The sequence below is a fragment of the Triticum aestivum genome, chromosome 1B (genome assembly GCF_018294505.1).
Source record: "Triticum aestivum cultivar Chinese Spring chromosome 1B, IWGSC CS RefSeq v2.1, whole genome shotgun sequence".
NCBI classification, from domain to species: domain Eukaryota; kingdom Viridiplantae; phylum Streptophyta; class Magnoliopsida; order Poales; family Poaceae; genus Triticum; species Triticum aestivum.
In genome coordinates, this window is record NC_057795.1 from 645,248,768 (window position 1) to 645,265,236 (window position 16,469).

General features: G+C 46.3%; 1 protein-coding gene across 1 annotated transcript; it reads left to right on the top strand.

The window, feature by feature from the left end:
- Positions 1-13,585: 13,585 nt before the first annotated feature.
- LOC123144997 (GDSL esterase/lipase At4g16230) lies at positions 13,586-16,045 on the top strand. The gene is made up of 5 exons (XM_044564278.1): positions 13,586-14,110; positions 14,193-14,323; positions 14,672-14,917; positions 15,048-15,315; positions 15,428-16,045. Exons 1-5 carry the CDS (start codon positions 13,882-13,884, stop codon positions 15,655-15,657), a joined length of 1,104 nt encoding a protein of 367 aa, XP_044420213.1. The 5' UTR covers positions 13,586-13,881; the 3' UTR covers positions 15,658-16,045.
- Positions 16,046-16,469: the final 424 nt, after the last annotated feature.

The window sequence follows — 16,469 nt, forward strand, 5'->3', positions numbered from 1 at the left end:
ATTCAGATCCGTATGTATCTTGCAAATCTCTATGTCTCCCACCTGGACTTGGTCCCGGATGGAATTGAAGCGTCTCTTGATGTGCTTGGTCCTCTTGTGAAATCTGGATTCCTTTGCCAAGGCAATTGCACCAGTATTGTCACAGAAGATCTTCATTGGTCCCGATGCACTAGGTATGACACCTAGATCGGAAATGAACTCCTTCATCCAGACTCCTTCATTTGCTGCTTCCGAAGCAGCTATGTACTCCGCTTCGCATGTAGATCCCGCCACGACGCTTTGTTTAGAACTGCACCAACTTACAGCTCCACCGTTTAATAAAAACACGTATCCGGTTTGCGATTTAGAATCGTCCGGATCAGTGTCAAAGCTTGCATCGACGTAACCATTTACGACTAGCTCTTTGTCACCTCCATAAACGAGAAACATATCCTTAGTCCTTTTCAGGTATTTCAGGATGTTCTTGACCGCTGTCCAGTGATCCACTCCTGGATTACTTTGGTACCTCCCTGCTAAACTTATTGCTAAGCATACATCAGGTCTGGTACACAGCATTGCATACATGATAGAGCCTATGGCTGAAGCATAGGGAACATCTTTCATTTTCTCTCTATCTTCTGCTGTGGTCGGGCATTGAGTCTGACTCAACTTCACACCTTGTAATACAGGCAAGAACCCTTTCTTTGCCTGATCCATTTTGAACTTTTTCAAAACTTTATCAAGGTATGTGCTTTGTGAAAGTCCAATTAAACGTCTTGATCTATCTCTATAGATCTTGATGCCCAATATGTAAGCAGCTTCACCGAGGTCTTTCATTGAAAAACTTTTATTCAAGTATCCCTTTATGCTATCAAGAAATTCTATATCATTTCCAATTAACAATATGTCATCTACATATAATATCATAAATGCTACAGAGCTCCCACTCACTTTCTTGTAAATGCAGGCTTCTCCAAAAGTCTATATAAAACCATATGCTTTGATCACACTATCAAAGCGTTTATTCCAACTTCGAGATGCTTGCACCAGTCCATAAATGGATCGCTAGAGCTTGCACACTTTGTTAGCATCTTTTGGATCGACAAAACCTTCCGGTTGCATCAAATACAACTCTTCTTCCAGAAATCCATTCGGGAATGCAGTTTTTACATCCATTTGCCAAATTTCATAATCATAAAATGCGGCAATTGCTAACATGATTCGGACAGACTTAAGCATCGCTACGGGTGAGAAAGTCTCATCGTAGTCAACCCCTTGAACTTGTGGAAAACCTTTTGCAACAAGTCGAGCTTTGTAGACAGTTATATTACCATCAGCGTCAGTATTCTTCTTGAAGATCCATTTATTCTCAATAGCTTGCTGATCATTGGGCAAGTCAACCAAAGTCCATACTTTGTTCTCATACATGGATCCTATCTCAGATTTCATGGCTTCAAGCCATTTTGCGGAATCTGGGCTCATCATCGCTTCCTCATAGTTCGCAGGTTCGCCATGGTCAAGTAACATGACTTTCAGAATAGGATTACCGTACCACTCTGGTGCAGATCTTACTCTAGTAGACCTACGAAGTTCAGTAGAAACTTGATCTGAAGATTCATGATCAATATCATTAGCTTCGTCACTAATTGGTGTAGTTGTCACAGGAACCGGTTCTTGTGATGAACTACTTTCCAATAAGGGAGAAGGTACAGTTTCCTCATCAAGTTCTACTTTCCTCCCACTCACTTCTTTCGAGAGAAACTCCTTTTCTAGAAAGGATCCGAATTTAGCAACGAAAATCTTGCCCTCAGATATGTGATAGAAGGTGTACCCAATTGTCTCTTTTGGGTATCCTATGAAGACACATTTCTCCGATTTGGGTTCGAGCTTATCTGGTTGAAGTTTCTTCACATAAGCATCGCAGCCCCAAACTTTAAGAAACGACAACTTTGGTTTCTTGCCAAACCACAGTTCATAAGGCGTCGTCTCAACGGATTTTGATGGTGCCCTATTTAACGTGAATGCGGCTGTCTCTAAAGCATAACCCCAAAACAATAGCTGTAAATTAGTAAGAGACATCATAGATCGCACCATATTCAGTAAAGTACGATTACGACGTTCGGACACACTATTTCCTTGTGGTGTTCTGGGTGGCGTGAGTTGCGAAACTATTCCGTATTGTTTCAAATGTAAACCAAACTCGTAACTCAAATATTCTCCTCCACGATCAGATCGTAGAAATTTTATTTTCTTGTTACCATGATTTTCTACTTCACTCTGAAACTCTTTGAACTTTTCAAATGTTTCAGACTTGTGTTTCATCAAGTAGATATACCCATATCTGCTCAAATCATCTGTGAAGGTGAGAAAATAATGATACCCGCCGCGAGCTTCGATATTCATTGGACCGCATACATCGGTATGTATGATTTCTAACAAATCAGTTGCTCGCTCCATAGTTCCAGAGAATGGTGTTTTAGTCATATTTCCCATGAGGTACGGTTCACAAGTACCAAGTGATTCATAATCAAGTGATTCCAAAAGTCCATCGGTATGTAGTTTCTTCATGCGCTTTACACCGATATGACCTAAACGGCAGTGCCACAAATAAGTTGCACTATCATTATTAACTTTGCATCTTTTGGCTTCAACATTATGAATATGTGTATCACTACTATCAAGATTTAATAAAAATAGACCACTCTGTAAGTGTGCATGACCATAAAAGATATTACTCATATAAATAGAACAACCATTATTCTCTGATTTAAATGAATAACCGTCTCGCATCAAACAAGATCCAGATATAATGTTCATGCTCAACGCTGGCACAAAATAACAATTATTTAGGTCTAAAACTAATCCCGATGGTAGATGTAGAGGTAGCGTGCCGACCGCGATCACTTCGACTTTGGAACCATTTCCCACGCGCATCGTCACCTCGTCCTTAGCCAATCTTCGCCTATTCCTTAGTCCCTGTTTCGAGTTGCAAATATTAGCAACAGAACCAGTATCAAATACCCAGGTGCTACTGCGAGCATTAGTAAGGTACACATCAATAACATGTATATCACATATACCTTTGTTCACTTTGCCATCCTTCTTATCCGCCAAATACTTGGGGCAGTTCCGCTTCCAGTGTCCAGTCTGCTTGCAGTAGAAGCACTCAGTCTCAGGCTTAGGTCCAGACTTGGGTTTCTTCTCTTGAGCAGCAACTTGTTTGCTGTTCTTCTTGAAGTTCCCCTTCTTCTTCCCTTTGCCCTTTTTCTTGAAACTGGTGGTCTTATTGACCATCAACACTTGATGCTCCTTCTTGATTTCTACCTCCGCAACTTTAAGCATTGCGAAGAGCTCGGGTATAGTCTTGTCCATCCCTTGCATATTATAGTTCATTACGAAGCTCTTGTAGCTTGGTGGCAGTGATTGAAGAATTCTGTCAATGATACTATCATCAGGAAGATTAACTCCCAGTTGAATCAAGTCATTATTATACCCAGACATTCTGAGTATGTGTTCACTGACAGAACTAGTCTCCTCCATCTTACAGCTATAGAACTTATTGGAGACTTCATATCTCTCAATCCGGGCATTTGCTTGAAATATTAACTTCAACTCCTGGAACATCTCATATGCTCCATGACGTTCAAAACATCGTTAAAGACCCGGTTCTAAGCCGTAAAGCATGGCACACTGAACTATCGAGTAGTCATCAGCTTTGCTCTGCCAGACGTTCTTAACATCGTCCGTTGCATCTACAGCAGGCCTGGCACCCAGCGGTGCTTCCAGGACGTAATTCTTCTGTGCAGCAATGAGGATAATCCTTAGGTTACGTCCCGAGTCCATGTAATTTCTACCATCATCTTTCAACTTAGCTTTCTCAAGGAATGCATTAAAATTCAACGGAACAACAACACGAGCCATCTATCTACAACAAACATAGACAAGCAAAATACTATCAGGTACTAAGTTCATGATAAATTTAAGTTCAATTAATCATATTACTTAAGAACTCCCACTTAGACAGACATCTCTCTAGTCATCTAAGTGATCACGTGATCCAAATCAACTAAACCATGTCCGATCATCACGTGAGATGGAGTAGTTTCAATGGTGAACATCACTATGTTGATCATATCTACTATATGATTCACGTTCGACCTTTCGGTCTCTGTGTTCCGAGGCCATATCTGTATATGCTAGGCTCGTCAAGTTTAACCTGGGTATTTCGCGTGTGCAACTGTTTTGCACCCGTTGTATTTGAACGTAGAGCCTATCACACCCAATCATCACGTTGTGTCTCAGCACGAAGAACTTTCACAACGGTGCATACTCAGGAGAACACTTCTTGAAATTTTTTAGTGAGAGATCATCTTAAAATGCTACCGTCAATCAAAGCAAGATAAGATGCATAAAGGATAAACATCACATGCAATCAATATAAGTGATATGATATGGCCATCATCATCTTGTGCTTGTGATCTCCATCTCTGAAGCACCGTCGTGATCACCATCGTCACCGGCACGACACCTTGATCTCCATCGTAGCATCGTTGTTGTTACGCCATCTATTGCTTCTACGACTATCGCTACCGCTTAGTGATGAAGTAAAGCAATTACAAGGCGTTTGCATTTCATACAATAAAGCGACAACCATATGGCTCCTGCTAGTTGCCGATAACTTCGGTTACAAAACATGATCATCTCATACAATAAAATATAGCATCACGTCTTGACCATATCACATCACAACATGCCTTGCAAAAACAAGTTAGACGTCCTCTACTTTGTTGTTTGCAAATTTTACGTGGCTGCTACGGGCTGAGCAAGAACCGTTCTTACCTACGCATCAAAACCACAACGATAGTTCGTCAAGTTAGTGCTGTTTTAACCTTCGCAAGGATCGGGCGTAGCCACACTCGGTTCAACTAAAGTTGGAGAAACAGACACCCGCTAGTCACCTGTGTGCAAAGCACGGCGGTAAAACCAGTCTCGCATAAGCGTACGCGTAATGTCGGTCCGGGCCGCTTCATCCAACAATACCGCCAAACCAAAGTATGACATGCTGGTAAGCAGTATGACTTGTATCGCCGACAACTCACTTGTGTTCTACTCGTGCAAATAACATCAACGCATAAAACCTAGGCTCGGATGCCACTGTTGGGAACGTAGTAATTTCAAAAATTTCCTACGCACACGCAAGATCATGGTGATGCATAGCAACGAGAGGGGAGAGTGTGTCCACGTACCCTCGTAGACCGAAAGCGGAAGCGTTATGACAACGCGGTTGATGTAGTCGTACGTCTTCACGATCCGACCGATCCAAGCACCGAACGTACGGCACCTCCGTGTTCAGCACACGTTCAGCTCGATGATGATCCCCGGACTCCGATCCAGCAGGGTGTCGGGGATGAGTTCCGTCAGCACGACGGCGTGATGACGATGATGATGTTCTACCGACGTAGGGCTTCGCCTAAACACTGCAACGATATGACCGAGGTGGAATATGGTGGAGGGGGGCACCGCACACGGCTAAGGAACGATCACGAAGATCTACTTGTGTGTCTAGAGGTGCCCCCCTGCCCCCGTATATAAAGGAGGGAGGGGGAGGTGCGGCCGGCCCCCTAGGGGTGCGCCTGGAGGAGTCCTACTCCCACCGGGAGTAGGACTCCCCCTTCTTGCCTTGGTGGAGAAGGAAAGGGGGGCGCCGCCCCCCCCTCCTTGTCCTATTCAGACTAGGGGGAGAGGGGGCGTGCGGCCTGCCCTGGCCGGCCCTTCCTCTTCTCCCTCATGGCCCATGTAGGCCCATTAACCCGGGGGGAGGGGTCCGGTAACCCCCCGGTACTCCGGAAAAATCCCGATTTCTCCCGGAACGATTCCGTTATCCAAATATAGGCTTCCAATATATCAATCTTTATGTCTCGACCATTTCGAGACTCCTCGTCATGTCCGTGATCACATCCGGGACTCCGAACAACCTTCGGTACATCAAAACATATAAACCCATAATAAAACTGTCATCGTAACTTTAAGCGTGCGGACCCTACGGGTTCGAGAACTATGTAGACATGACCTAGAACTGTTTCCGGTCAATAACCAATAGCGGAACCTGGATGCTCATATTGGCTCCTACATATTCTACGAAGATCTTTATCGGTCAAACCGCATAACAACATACGTTGTTCCCTTTGTCATCGGTATGTTACTTACCCGAGGTTCGATCGTCGGTATCCAATACCTAGTTCAATCTCGTTATCGGCAAGTCTCTTTACTCATTACATAATGCATCATTCCATAACCAACTCATTGGCCACATTGCTTGCAAGGCTTATAGTGATGTGCATTACCGAGAGGGCCCAGAGATACCTCTCCGACAATCGGAGTGACAAAACCTAATCTCGAAATACGCCAACTCAACATCTACCTTTGGAGACACCTGTAGAGCTCCTTTATAATCACCCAGTTACGTTGTGACGTTTGGTAGCACAGAAAGTGTTCCTCCGGTAAACGGGAGTTGCATAATCTCATAGTTTTAGGAACTTTGTATAAGTCATGAAGAAAGCAACAGCAACATACTAAACGATCAAGTGCTAGGCTAACGGAATGGGTCAAGTCAATCACATCATTCTCCTAATGATGTGATCTCTTTAATCAAATGACAACACATGTCTATGGTTAGGAAACATAACCATCTTTGATTAATGAGCTAGTCAAGTAGAGGCATACTAGTGACATTAAGTTTGTCTATGTATTCACACATGTATTATGTTTCTGGTTAATACAATTCTAGCATGAATAATAAACATTTATCATGATATGAGGAAATAAATAATAACTTTATTATTGCCTCTAGGGCATATTTCCTTCAATTGTCGGTGTCAAAACTGGTGGATCTCGGGTAGGGGGTCCCGAACTGTGCGTCTAAGGTCGATGGTAACAGGAGACCGGGGACACGATGTTTACCCAGGTTCGGGCCTTCTCTATGGAGGCAATACCCTACTTCCTGCTTGATTGATCCTGATGAATATGAGTATTACAAGAGTTGATCTACCACGAGATCGTAATGGCTAAACCCTAGAAGTCTGGCCTATGGGATTATGATTGTCCCCTATGGACTAAACCCTTCGGTTTACATAGACATCGGAGGGGGCTTGGGTTGTACAAAGTTGGTTATAGAGAAAGAAATCTACATATCCGAATCGCCAAGATTGCCTTCCATGCAAAGGAGAGTCCCATCCGGACACAGGAAGAAGTCTTTTGTCTTGTATCTTCATAGCCCAATAGTCCGGCCCATGTATATAGTCCGGCTGTCCAAGGACCCCTTAATCCAGGACTCCCTCAGTAGCCCCTGAACCAGGCTTCAATGATGATGAGTCTGGCACGCAGATTGTCTTCGGCATTGCAAGGCGGGTTCCTTCTCCGAATACTTCAAAGTAGACTTCGAACACAAGAATCATGCCCGGTTATGCAAAACAAGTTCCACACACTACCGTAGAGAGTATAATATTTCACGAGTCTAATCCGCTGACAACTTTTTATAGCGTGACATCACGTCACCGCCCGGCCATTATTCGAACCGTTTTTAGCCTGCCGCTCCGTATTTCGAGGCGCGGTTTCACTGGCACATCATGTCAAAGCAGAGATGTCCCCCTTATTGTGGGATTCTCATCAATACGGGCACGGGCATGGGCATCCTCCGTATTTCGAGGCGCGGTTTCACTGGAAGTTGTCGAGGAAGGCATCCTCCAAGTCCTCCCAGCTGCCAATGGAGTTTTCGGGCAGGCTGTTCAACCAGTACCTGGCTGGCCCCTTGAGATTGAGCGGGAGGTATTTGATGGCGTGAAGATCATCACCGCAGGCCATGTGAATATGGAGAAGAAAATCCTCAATCCATACCGCGGGGTCTGTTGTGCCATCATATGATTCGATGTTCACGGGCTTAAACCCTTTTGGGAATTCATGTTCCATTACTTCATCAGTGAAGCAAGGGGGGTGTGCGGTGCCTCTATATCGGGCCAAATCGTGACGTAGCTCGGATGGAGTTCGTCTGCGGTTCTTGGCCCATACGTGGTTATGTTTGTCGCGTCCAGCCGGATGGCCGTCATCGCACATCAGGGCACGCCCCCGCTATCCATAAATTGATCTGGTCTGACCTGCTCTATTTTCCAGGTCATACCGCAGGTCATATGTGTGTCCCCGAGCTGTTGCATTTCTGTTTTTATGGCGAGGTACCGCGGGCTGGTGTTCGGCCCGAGGTGCCGCTTTGTCCCGGCCGCGTGGTGGCCGGTCAGCCGTATTATGCGCTGGTGGGACGGGTTCCAGCGCTTTGTCATCAAACTGTGGTAACAGCTTTCGCTTCGGGTAACTTTTGGTAGGGCGCTCGAGGCCGTATTCCTCAGCTGCCAGGACATCAGTCCATCTGTCGTTGGGCAGGTCTTGATCAGCCTGAAGCTGCTGCTGTTTCTTTTTCAGGCTCCTTGCAGTGGCTATTAGCCGGCGCTTAAAGTGCTCCTGCTCGACGGGCTCCTCAGGCACAATAAAGCCTTCATCGTCGAGGCTCACCTCGTCCTCAGAGAGCAGAAGGTAGTTGCTGTCCTCCGCGTCTTCATTCGTGGCCTGTTCATAAGGGACAACTCGTCCATCTTCCCGTTCGTCTTGTTCGGACGTTGGCTCCACGGGATCTTCATTGTCTTCGGCATCGTCCAAAGTGTTATTTTCTCCTGTGCCGGTACTGCTGTTTTTCCATGATGGGGTTTAGAGCGGCGCCACTGTCGTCGGTGCTTTGGCTGTATCTCAGGAGGTTTCTCCTCAACTGGATCCTTCTCATCATCATCGTTGTTCTCTTTTGGTGTATCCACCATGTATACGTCACATGAGGAGGTGGCTGTCCAACGCCCTGTAAGCGGCGGTTGCTGTGCCTGCTCCTCTCCGGCATCATCGTCCATACCGTCGATGTCTTCGGAGTCATAATCAAGCATGTCGGTTAAGTCTTCGACAGTGGCTGTGCAGTGGGTGATGGGTGGGAAACGAAATTCTCCATCATCAACTTCCCATTCAAGCCAGACATAGTTCGGCTGAGATTCCCCTGATAAGGAGAGGGCTCTTAATGAGTTCAGCGCATCGCCAAAAGGCAAGTGCCGGAAGATGTCCGCGGAGCTGAACTCAACGATCGGTGCCCAATCAGGTTCGATGGGCATGGATGCACGCGGTTCGGAACCTAGGCCGCAGAAGAATCCGAGGTTCCGATGACATAGAGCCTACTTGAGGTTGGATCTGTGTGCGGCGCGATCTGCTCCGGATCTAGGGCCAGAGCAGTTGTAGGTGCTATCTCCTGAGCACGGTCCGATGACAGATTTAGGTCATATTCATCGCGGTGACAGGGAGCGGCCGTCGTGGGCTCGAATCCGTCGAAGATCAAGTCCGCGGAGATCGTGGGCTCGAATTCGTCGAAGATCAAGTCTCCGCGGATATCGGCTACGTAATTCAAGCTTCCAAATCTGACCCGATGGCCAGGGGCATAGCTGTCGATCTGCTCCAGATGGCCAAGCGAGTTGGCCCGCATTGCGAAGCCGTCGAATACGAAGATCTGTCCGGGGAGGAAAATCTCCCCCTAGACTGCATTGCTGTATATGATTGATGGGGCCATCAAACCTTTTGGTGATGACGCAGCGAAACTCTAAATGAAAGCACCAATGTCGGTGTCAAAACCGGCGGATCTCATGTAGGGGGTCCCGAACTGTGCGTCTAAGGTCGATGGTAACAAGAGACGGGGGACACGATGTTTACCCAGGTTCGGGCCCTCTCTATGGAGGTAATACCCTACTTCCTGCTTGATTGATCTTGATGAATATGAGTATTACAAGATTTGATCTACCACGAGATCGTAATGGCTAAACCCTAGAAGTCTAGCCTATGGGATTATGATTGTCCCCTATGGACTAAACCCTCCGGTTTATATAGACACTGGAGGGGGCTAGGGTTGTACAAAGTCGGTTACAAAGAAAGGAATCTACATATCCGAATCGCCAAGCTTGCCTTTCACGCAAAGGAGAGTCCCATCCGTACACGGGAAGAAGTCTTCTGTCTTGTATCTTCATAGCCCAACAGTCCGGCCCATGTATATAGTACGGCTGTCCGAGGACCCCTTAATCTAGGACTGCCTCAGTGATATATTACGGATTGAGTAAAGAGACTTGCCGGTAACGAGATTGAACTAGGTATAGAGATACCGACGATCGAATCTCGGGCAAGTAACATACCGATGGACAAAGGGAATTACTTATGTTGTCATAACGGTACGAATAAAGATCTTCAAAGAATATGTAGGAGCCAATATGGGCATCCAGGTTCCGCTATTGGTTATTGACTGGAGAGGTGTCTCGGTCATGTCTACATAGTTCTCGAACCAGTAGGGTCCGCACGCTTAACGTTCGATGATGATATAATATTATATGAGTTATATGATTTGGTGACCGAATGTTACTCGGAGTCCCAGATGAGATCGCGGACATGACGAGGAGTCTCGAAATGATCGAGAGGTAAAGATTGATATATATATATATATATATATATATATATATATATATATATATATATATATATATATATATATATGACGATGGTATTCGGACACCGGAAGTGTTTCGGAGGGTACCGGGTACTTATCGGGTCACCGGAAAGGAGTTTCGGGCACCCTCGGCAAAGATATGGGTCTAATGGGCCAAAGGGTTAACAGACCAGCCCCTGGTGCGCCCCTTCTTTGGACAGCAGGCCCTAAGGGAAGGAAAGGGGGTAGAGTATTCAACCCAAATTTATTGATTCGACACAAGGGGAGCCAAAGAATACTTGCAAGTACTAGCAGTTGAGTTATCAATTTAACCACACCTGGAGATTAATTATCTATAGCAAAGTGATTAGTAGCACATTAATATGATAGTTTTGATAATAATGATAACAGTAACGGTGACAGTGATAGCAATAGTTTTGTAGCAAGTGCAATAGTGACAGCAGCAATAGTAACTTAGAAAAAACAATATGAGGTAAATTCGTAGGCATTGGATCGGTGATTCGTTGGATGATATTCATCATGAGACAGTTATAACCTAGGGCGATATGGCACTAGCTCCAGTTCATAAATATAATGTAGGCATGTATTCCGTAAATAGTCATACGTGCTTATGGAAAAAACCTGCATGACATCTTTTTTCATACCTTACCATGGCAGCAGGGTCCTATTGGAAACTAAGGGATATTAAGGCCTCCTTTTAATATAGAACCGGAACAAAGCACTAACACATGGTGAATATATGAACTCCTCAAACTACGGTCATCACCGAGAGTGGTCCCGACTATTGTCACTCCGGGGTTGCCGGATCATAGCGCGTAGTAGGTGACTATAACTTGCAAGATCGGATTTAGAACATGAATACAATGATGATAACATAAGAGGTTCAGACCTGAAATCATGGCACCAAGCCCAAAGTGACAAGCATTAAGCATGGCAAAGTCATAGCAACATCAATCTCAAAATATAATGGATACTAGGGATCAAGCCTTAACAAAACTAACTCGATTACATGATGAATCTCATCCATCTTCTAGAGACAAAGAGAACGAAAGAGAGACAGGGGAAAAAGAAGCAGCCATCCTGCTGCTGCAGCTGGCGGCCCATGCCGCCGCAGTGACTCCGTCCTCCTCCGCCATCTCTCCTCCTCCTGCCCCTCATTCGCCTTTGCTCCGCCATGGGGCCTGCACCCGCAAATCAGCTCACATCTCCACCAACCACACCGGTCGCCTCTGGTCTAGGGTTTGCCGCCGCTGGCCCTCCTGGTTGGAGGTTCTCGTGGCTCCCTGCATACGGCTACTGTGGTGGGGTGGGCGGCGCTGGCGCCATCCCTGACTCGCTGTTCGGCCCGTCCCCGTTATGGTACAATCTTTTTTGGGCCCTTCGTTCTTCCTTTGTGTTCTGGTGTTGTTGCTCGATTGTGCCGGTCAGTTGGATGTGGGGATTAAACGATAGGGGCCGTAGTGGTGGATGCTTCTATGTATATCTTCACGTGTTGCCGTTGATGCGGACAGTTTGCTCGATTGGGCCGGTCGGTTGGATTTGGGGATTAAAGGGCAGGGGCAGTAGTGGTGGATGCTTCTATGTGTATCTTCACGTATTGCCATTGATGCGGACCATTGGGGTTTAGATTAGGTGCTTTTCTAGCTTATTAGATGGGTTTGGTGGTCCATCGTAAATATTTACCCTCCATTTTCAGTTCAGAATTTTTTTTCTCTTCTGAGGATAGTTAGTTCAGAAAAAATATTTACCATTATCTTGCAAAGTAGCATAGCAAAGTGTAAGAATGTTTTTCCAAGACCACTAGGCATTCTCATATAAAATATTAATTCCCATTTGATGTCAGTTTTACTTTGCTCTTTCAACCGTCAAAAGATCAATAATACCCTTAGGAACAAGACATCAAAGCTTTGTATGTGTTATTCAATGAGATTCAGCTGCTAAACAATTGCTATGCACACATCATCTGTTTATTTTACGTGCTGATTTTCTTAACTGCATTAACTTCCCAAAGTATTTATTTTGTTGATCAGGAAATATCAGTCTACTGTCGGATAAGAAGTTCTCTCTGTAAAGAGGATTTTTTATGTTATGTACTTTGCTCCCAGAGATAATTTGATGCACCAGCATTATCGATTTTGTTAGGCATTGATCAGTTAACTGCGCGTCTTCTTCTTTACCCCTTATTCTTCTCCATCTTTACCTTTGATGATTCGAGGATAGGCCTCGGGCGATTCCTGTCAGCATACATAGTTCAGGTTTGTACACCTGTCAATTGTCATTTTGGTGCCATCCATGTGCGCTAGATCAAGTATTGTCATAAGTAGTTAAGTAAGTATTTCGGACTTATAACTCAGTCTGTTGCTGTTCATGTCTGCTACAAATAATTCAAAAAAAGAAGCAGCAAAAAGTTATCTATCAATACACAGTAAACTAGATTAGGTACTGTAGCAACATGTCATTACACTCTCCAAGAGGGGACTGCAGGGCGAGCGATGGGCCTGTCCACGTAGGCAGAAGCAGGTGCCTTTTATCCTGCTTCAATGAGTTATGGCCACGAAGGAAATTTCCTACTAGGAACATATGCAATGTTTGGTCATCTCTGTCATCTTACTGTCAAAAGCATCTGTGGAATGCAATGTGGACTGTAATACTTCTTGAAGAGACAATACTTGTTATTTTTATGCAATTTTCTAACTGCATTGGCAGGAAAAAAATCCGTTTTCTGTTAATGTAATCTTCAATACATCTTTATCTGCTGCCGGCAACTTCGAACTTCTGTTCTACTTTCTATTTATTCTCTGATGAAGTAGTAAAAGAAATGATCCAATAACAGTACGTAGTATAGATTTGAGAAGGTGAAACGGGCACACCCCATCTGGCACCGCTCCAACTTCCTTCTAGACGGTGCACCAAGGGTGCGCCCCAACCACTAGTTCATTGCCAAGATGCAAAGGTTCATGCAAAAACAATGCCATGTGAGGTTTTCATATGTGCGAAAACCTTCAGAGACCACACAATCTTCTCTCCTTATTTATTCTTGTTTCTTGCCCTTTCTTCTCGGTTTCAAACCTCGTTCGTGGGGTTTGTCATTTGCGGGCTAATTGGCACTCCAAGTCACTAATGGTGCCATTTCGCTTGATCACGGTTTTGTCGGTTCGTCTTCATTATCTCAATCATTCATATACTCCATCAGATTCTGCCTCTCAGCGGAGTGGTATATAAACAGGCAAAGGTTATCTTCCCTCGCCATCCTCAGTTACAACATTGCCTTCACGACTAATCTGATCTGACCTACTGCCGTAGGATTTTTTGACATTTCACACGAGCTGCAATCAGACATGGCATCCCGTTTTACTCTACTTGCGTGCATCGGCGCGCTGTTTGCCGGCGCCGCTACCGCTGTTCCGCCGGCAACATTCGTCTTCGGCGACTCGCTCGTCGACGCCGGCAACAATAACTACATCGTCACGCTGTCCCGGGCGAATTACGCCCCCAACGGCATCGATTTCAACGGCCACCAGCCCACCGGCCGGTACACCAACGGCCGGACCATCATCGACATACTAGGTGATAAACATTTCGCATCTGAATTTTACTGTCACGCTGCCTCGGTTCTCTATTTAAAGAAAAAGCTTTGGCACGATTTCAGGGCAAGAGATGGGGCTGGGAGGGTTTGTGCCGCCCTACATGGACCCAAACACCACCGGCGACGTCCTGTTCGGAGGCGTCAACTACGCCTCCGGCGGCGGCGGCATACTCAACCAGACCGGAAGCATCTTCGTCAGTATGCTTACTAAACTGCTCGCTTTTTGTGTCGAGATCCTTCTTGTTTCCCCTTTTCATCAACATGTCCCGCGTAAGCTGAGGATCATTGCTTCCGCATGAGGCCTTCTCCGATAGCTTGCCTTGTGCGTGATCTAGCAATAGAGACTTGTAGTTAATCCATATCGCAGCACATTTCATAGTTGATGTAAATTTTCAGTTCCGGCAGTAATTTCTCTTTTGTGAAACGACGATTCCGGCAGGATAATCGCGTCTTAAATGAAGTTTTATTTCCCTTAAGCTGCTTGTGGAGTATTACAAAACGCAAGGTCTTTGATCGAGTGGTAGATCGTGAAATTTGGGCAGGGTGGGCGTATAAACCTGGATGCGCAGATTGACAAATACGCCAAGAACCGGCGCGACATGATGACACGGCGCGGGGAGGTGGCAGCGGTGAGCCGGCTGAGGGGCGCGCTCTTCTCGGTCACCATGGGCTCCAAAGACTTCATCAACAACTACCTGGCCCCCATCCTCTCCGCGCCGGAGCGCGCCGTGACGCCCCCGGAGACCTTCATCAACGGCATGATCGCCAAGTACCGGCAGCAGCTCATCGTACGTGCATGCCATCCCATTCCCAGCCTTATTAGCTCGTTCGTCTCGTCGCATGCATGATCATGTCAACAGCTTCAGTTCGTGGTGATTAACCAATTAGAGTTTGCTTACATGATCGCATTGGGCGCAGAGGCTGTACCTTCTGGACGCCCGTAAGATCGTGGTGGTGAACGTGGGGCCGATCGGCTGCATCCCTTACCTGAGGGACATCATGACGACCGGGGCCGGAGCCGGGGCCGGGGCGTGCGCCGAGTTCCCGAACCAGCTGGCCCAGTCCTTCAACCGCAAGCTGCGCGCCGTGGTGACCGAGCTGGGCGCCGGCCTCGGCGGCTCGCGCTTCGTCTACGCCGACGTCTACCGCATCGTCTCCGACATCATCGCCAACTACAAGTCGCACGGTACCACAATATAGCCCATACGACATCAAGTCATCAGGCATGATCGATCAGATGGAGAAACAGGAGTTTATATGTGACTCGGCGTTGCGTTGATCTGTCTGTGTGTGTGTAGGGTTCGAGGTGGCGGACTCGGCGTGCTGCTACGTGGGCGGGCGGTTCGGCGGGCTGGCGCCCTGCGCGCCCGCGTCGAGCTACTGCGCGGACAGGTCCAAGTACGTGTTCTGGGACGCGTATCACCCCAGCGACGCCGCCAACGCGCTCATAGCCAGCCGCATCCTCGACGGCGACCCGGCGGATATCTCCCCTGTCAACGTGCGCCACCTGGTCTTGGACGATGCTTAGCTTAGAATCATGCCTGCTGTATCTCAAGAGGCTGTTTGCTTCCCTCAGTGTGACCGGCTAGATAGAAATCCAGGAAGATAGCCCGCAGCCTGCGAGAACGACGACGGCGTCGGCGTGGACGGGCTCGCGCGCGTGCTCCTGGTAGTTGGACGACGCGTTGCAGGAATGCGACCGTAGGTAGACAGGTCGCCCACACCCATGAAAACAGTGGCATACGCAGACGGCGGCGTGTAGGAAACGGGTAGTTAGCAGTCCACGATGATGTTGTTCCATTGGTACAGGTCAAATCCTGGAGTAGGCCGGCGTGGATTGGTCGAGTCAGCCCGCATCCCCAGTTCAATTATCAAGCCAATGGTTTAGGTGTCAGATACTAAGAGTTATGCCGCAACTATATCAGCCCAACTCTGTTTCTGTTTATGTAACCCTGTGGCGTTTAAAAGACTTATTATGCTACGACTATATGTTTATGGGCTAAGACAAATACCCTGTCGCTGTAATCGACTGGCATGCTATCATCTGAATGACAATTTGGAATACCAGTAACTTAGTTTAGTTACATATATAAATAACAATTACATTTTGCACGTGCATCACCGGGTTCATGTGATTTTTGATTAACCGGACAACTCTATTGAGGATGTGTTGTAATGGTTTTCATCTGGTTTCCGTAAATTAACCGGACAACTCTATTCTACCTTTTTAATGAATCGGAACCTAAGGGGCCATGTTTCAAAAAATATATTTATTTTGCCCGTGCTGATGTGATTTTTCATTGAATTAAAAAAATGGCAAAGAAATAACTCACATTAAAG

What these genes read in the sequence shown, in the direction of transcription:
- LOC123144997 (XM_044564278.1), top strand. Translation starts at nt 13,882, where the DNA reads ATGGCATCCCGTTTTACTCTACTTGCGTGCATCGGCGCGCTGTTTGCC. An exon ending in GACCATCATCGACATACTAG is followed by an intron (nt 14,111 to 14,192) that starts GTGATAAACATT and finishes GCACGATTTCAG; the next exon opens with GGCAAGAGATGGGGCTGGGA. An exon ending in CGCCAACTACAAGTCGCACG is followed by an intron (nt 15,316 to 15,427) that starts GTACCACAATAT and finishes GTGTGTGTGTAG; the next exon opens with GGTTCGAGGTGGCGGACTCG.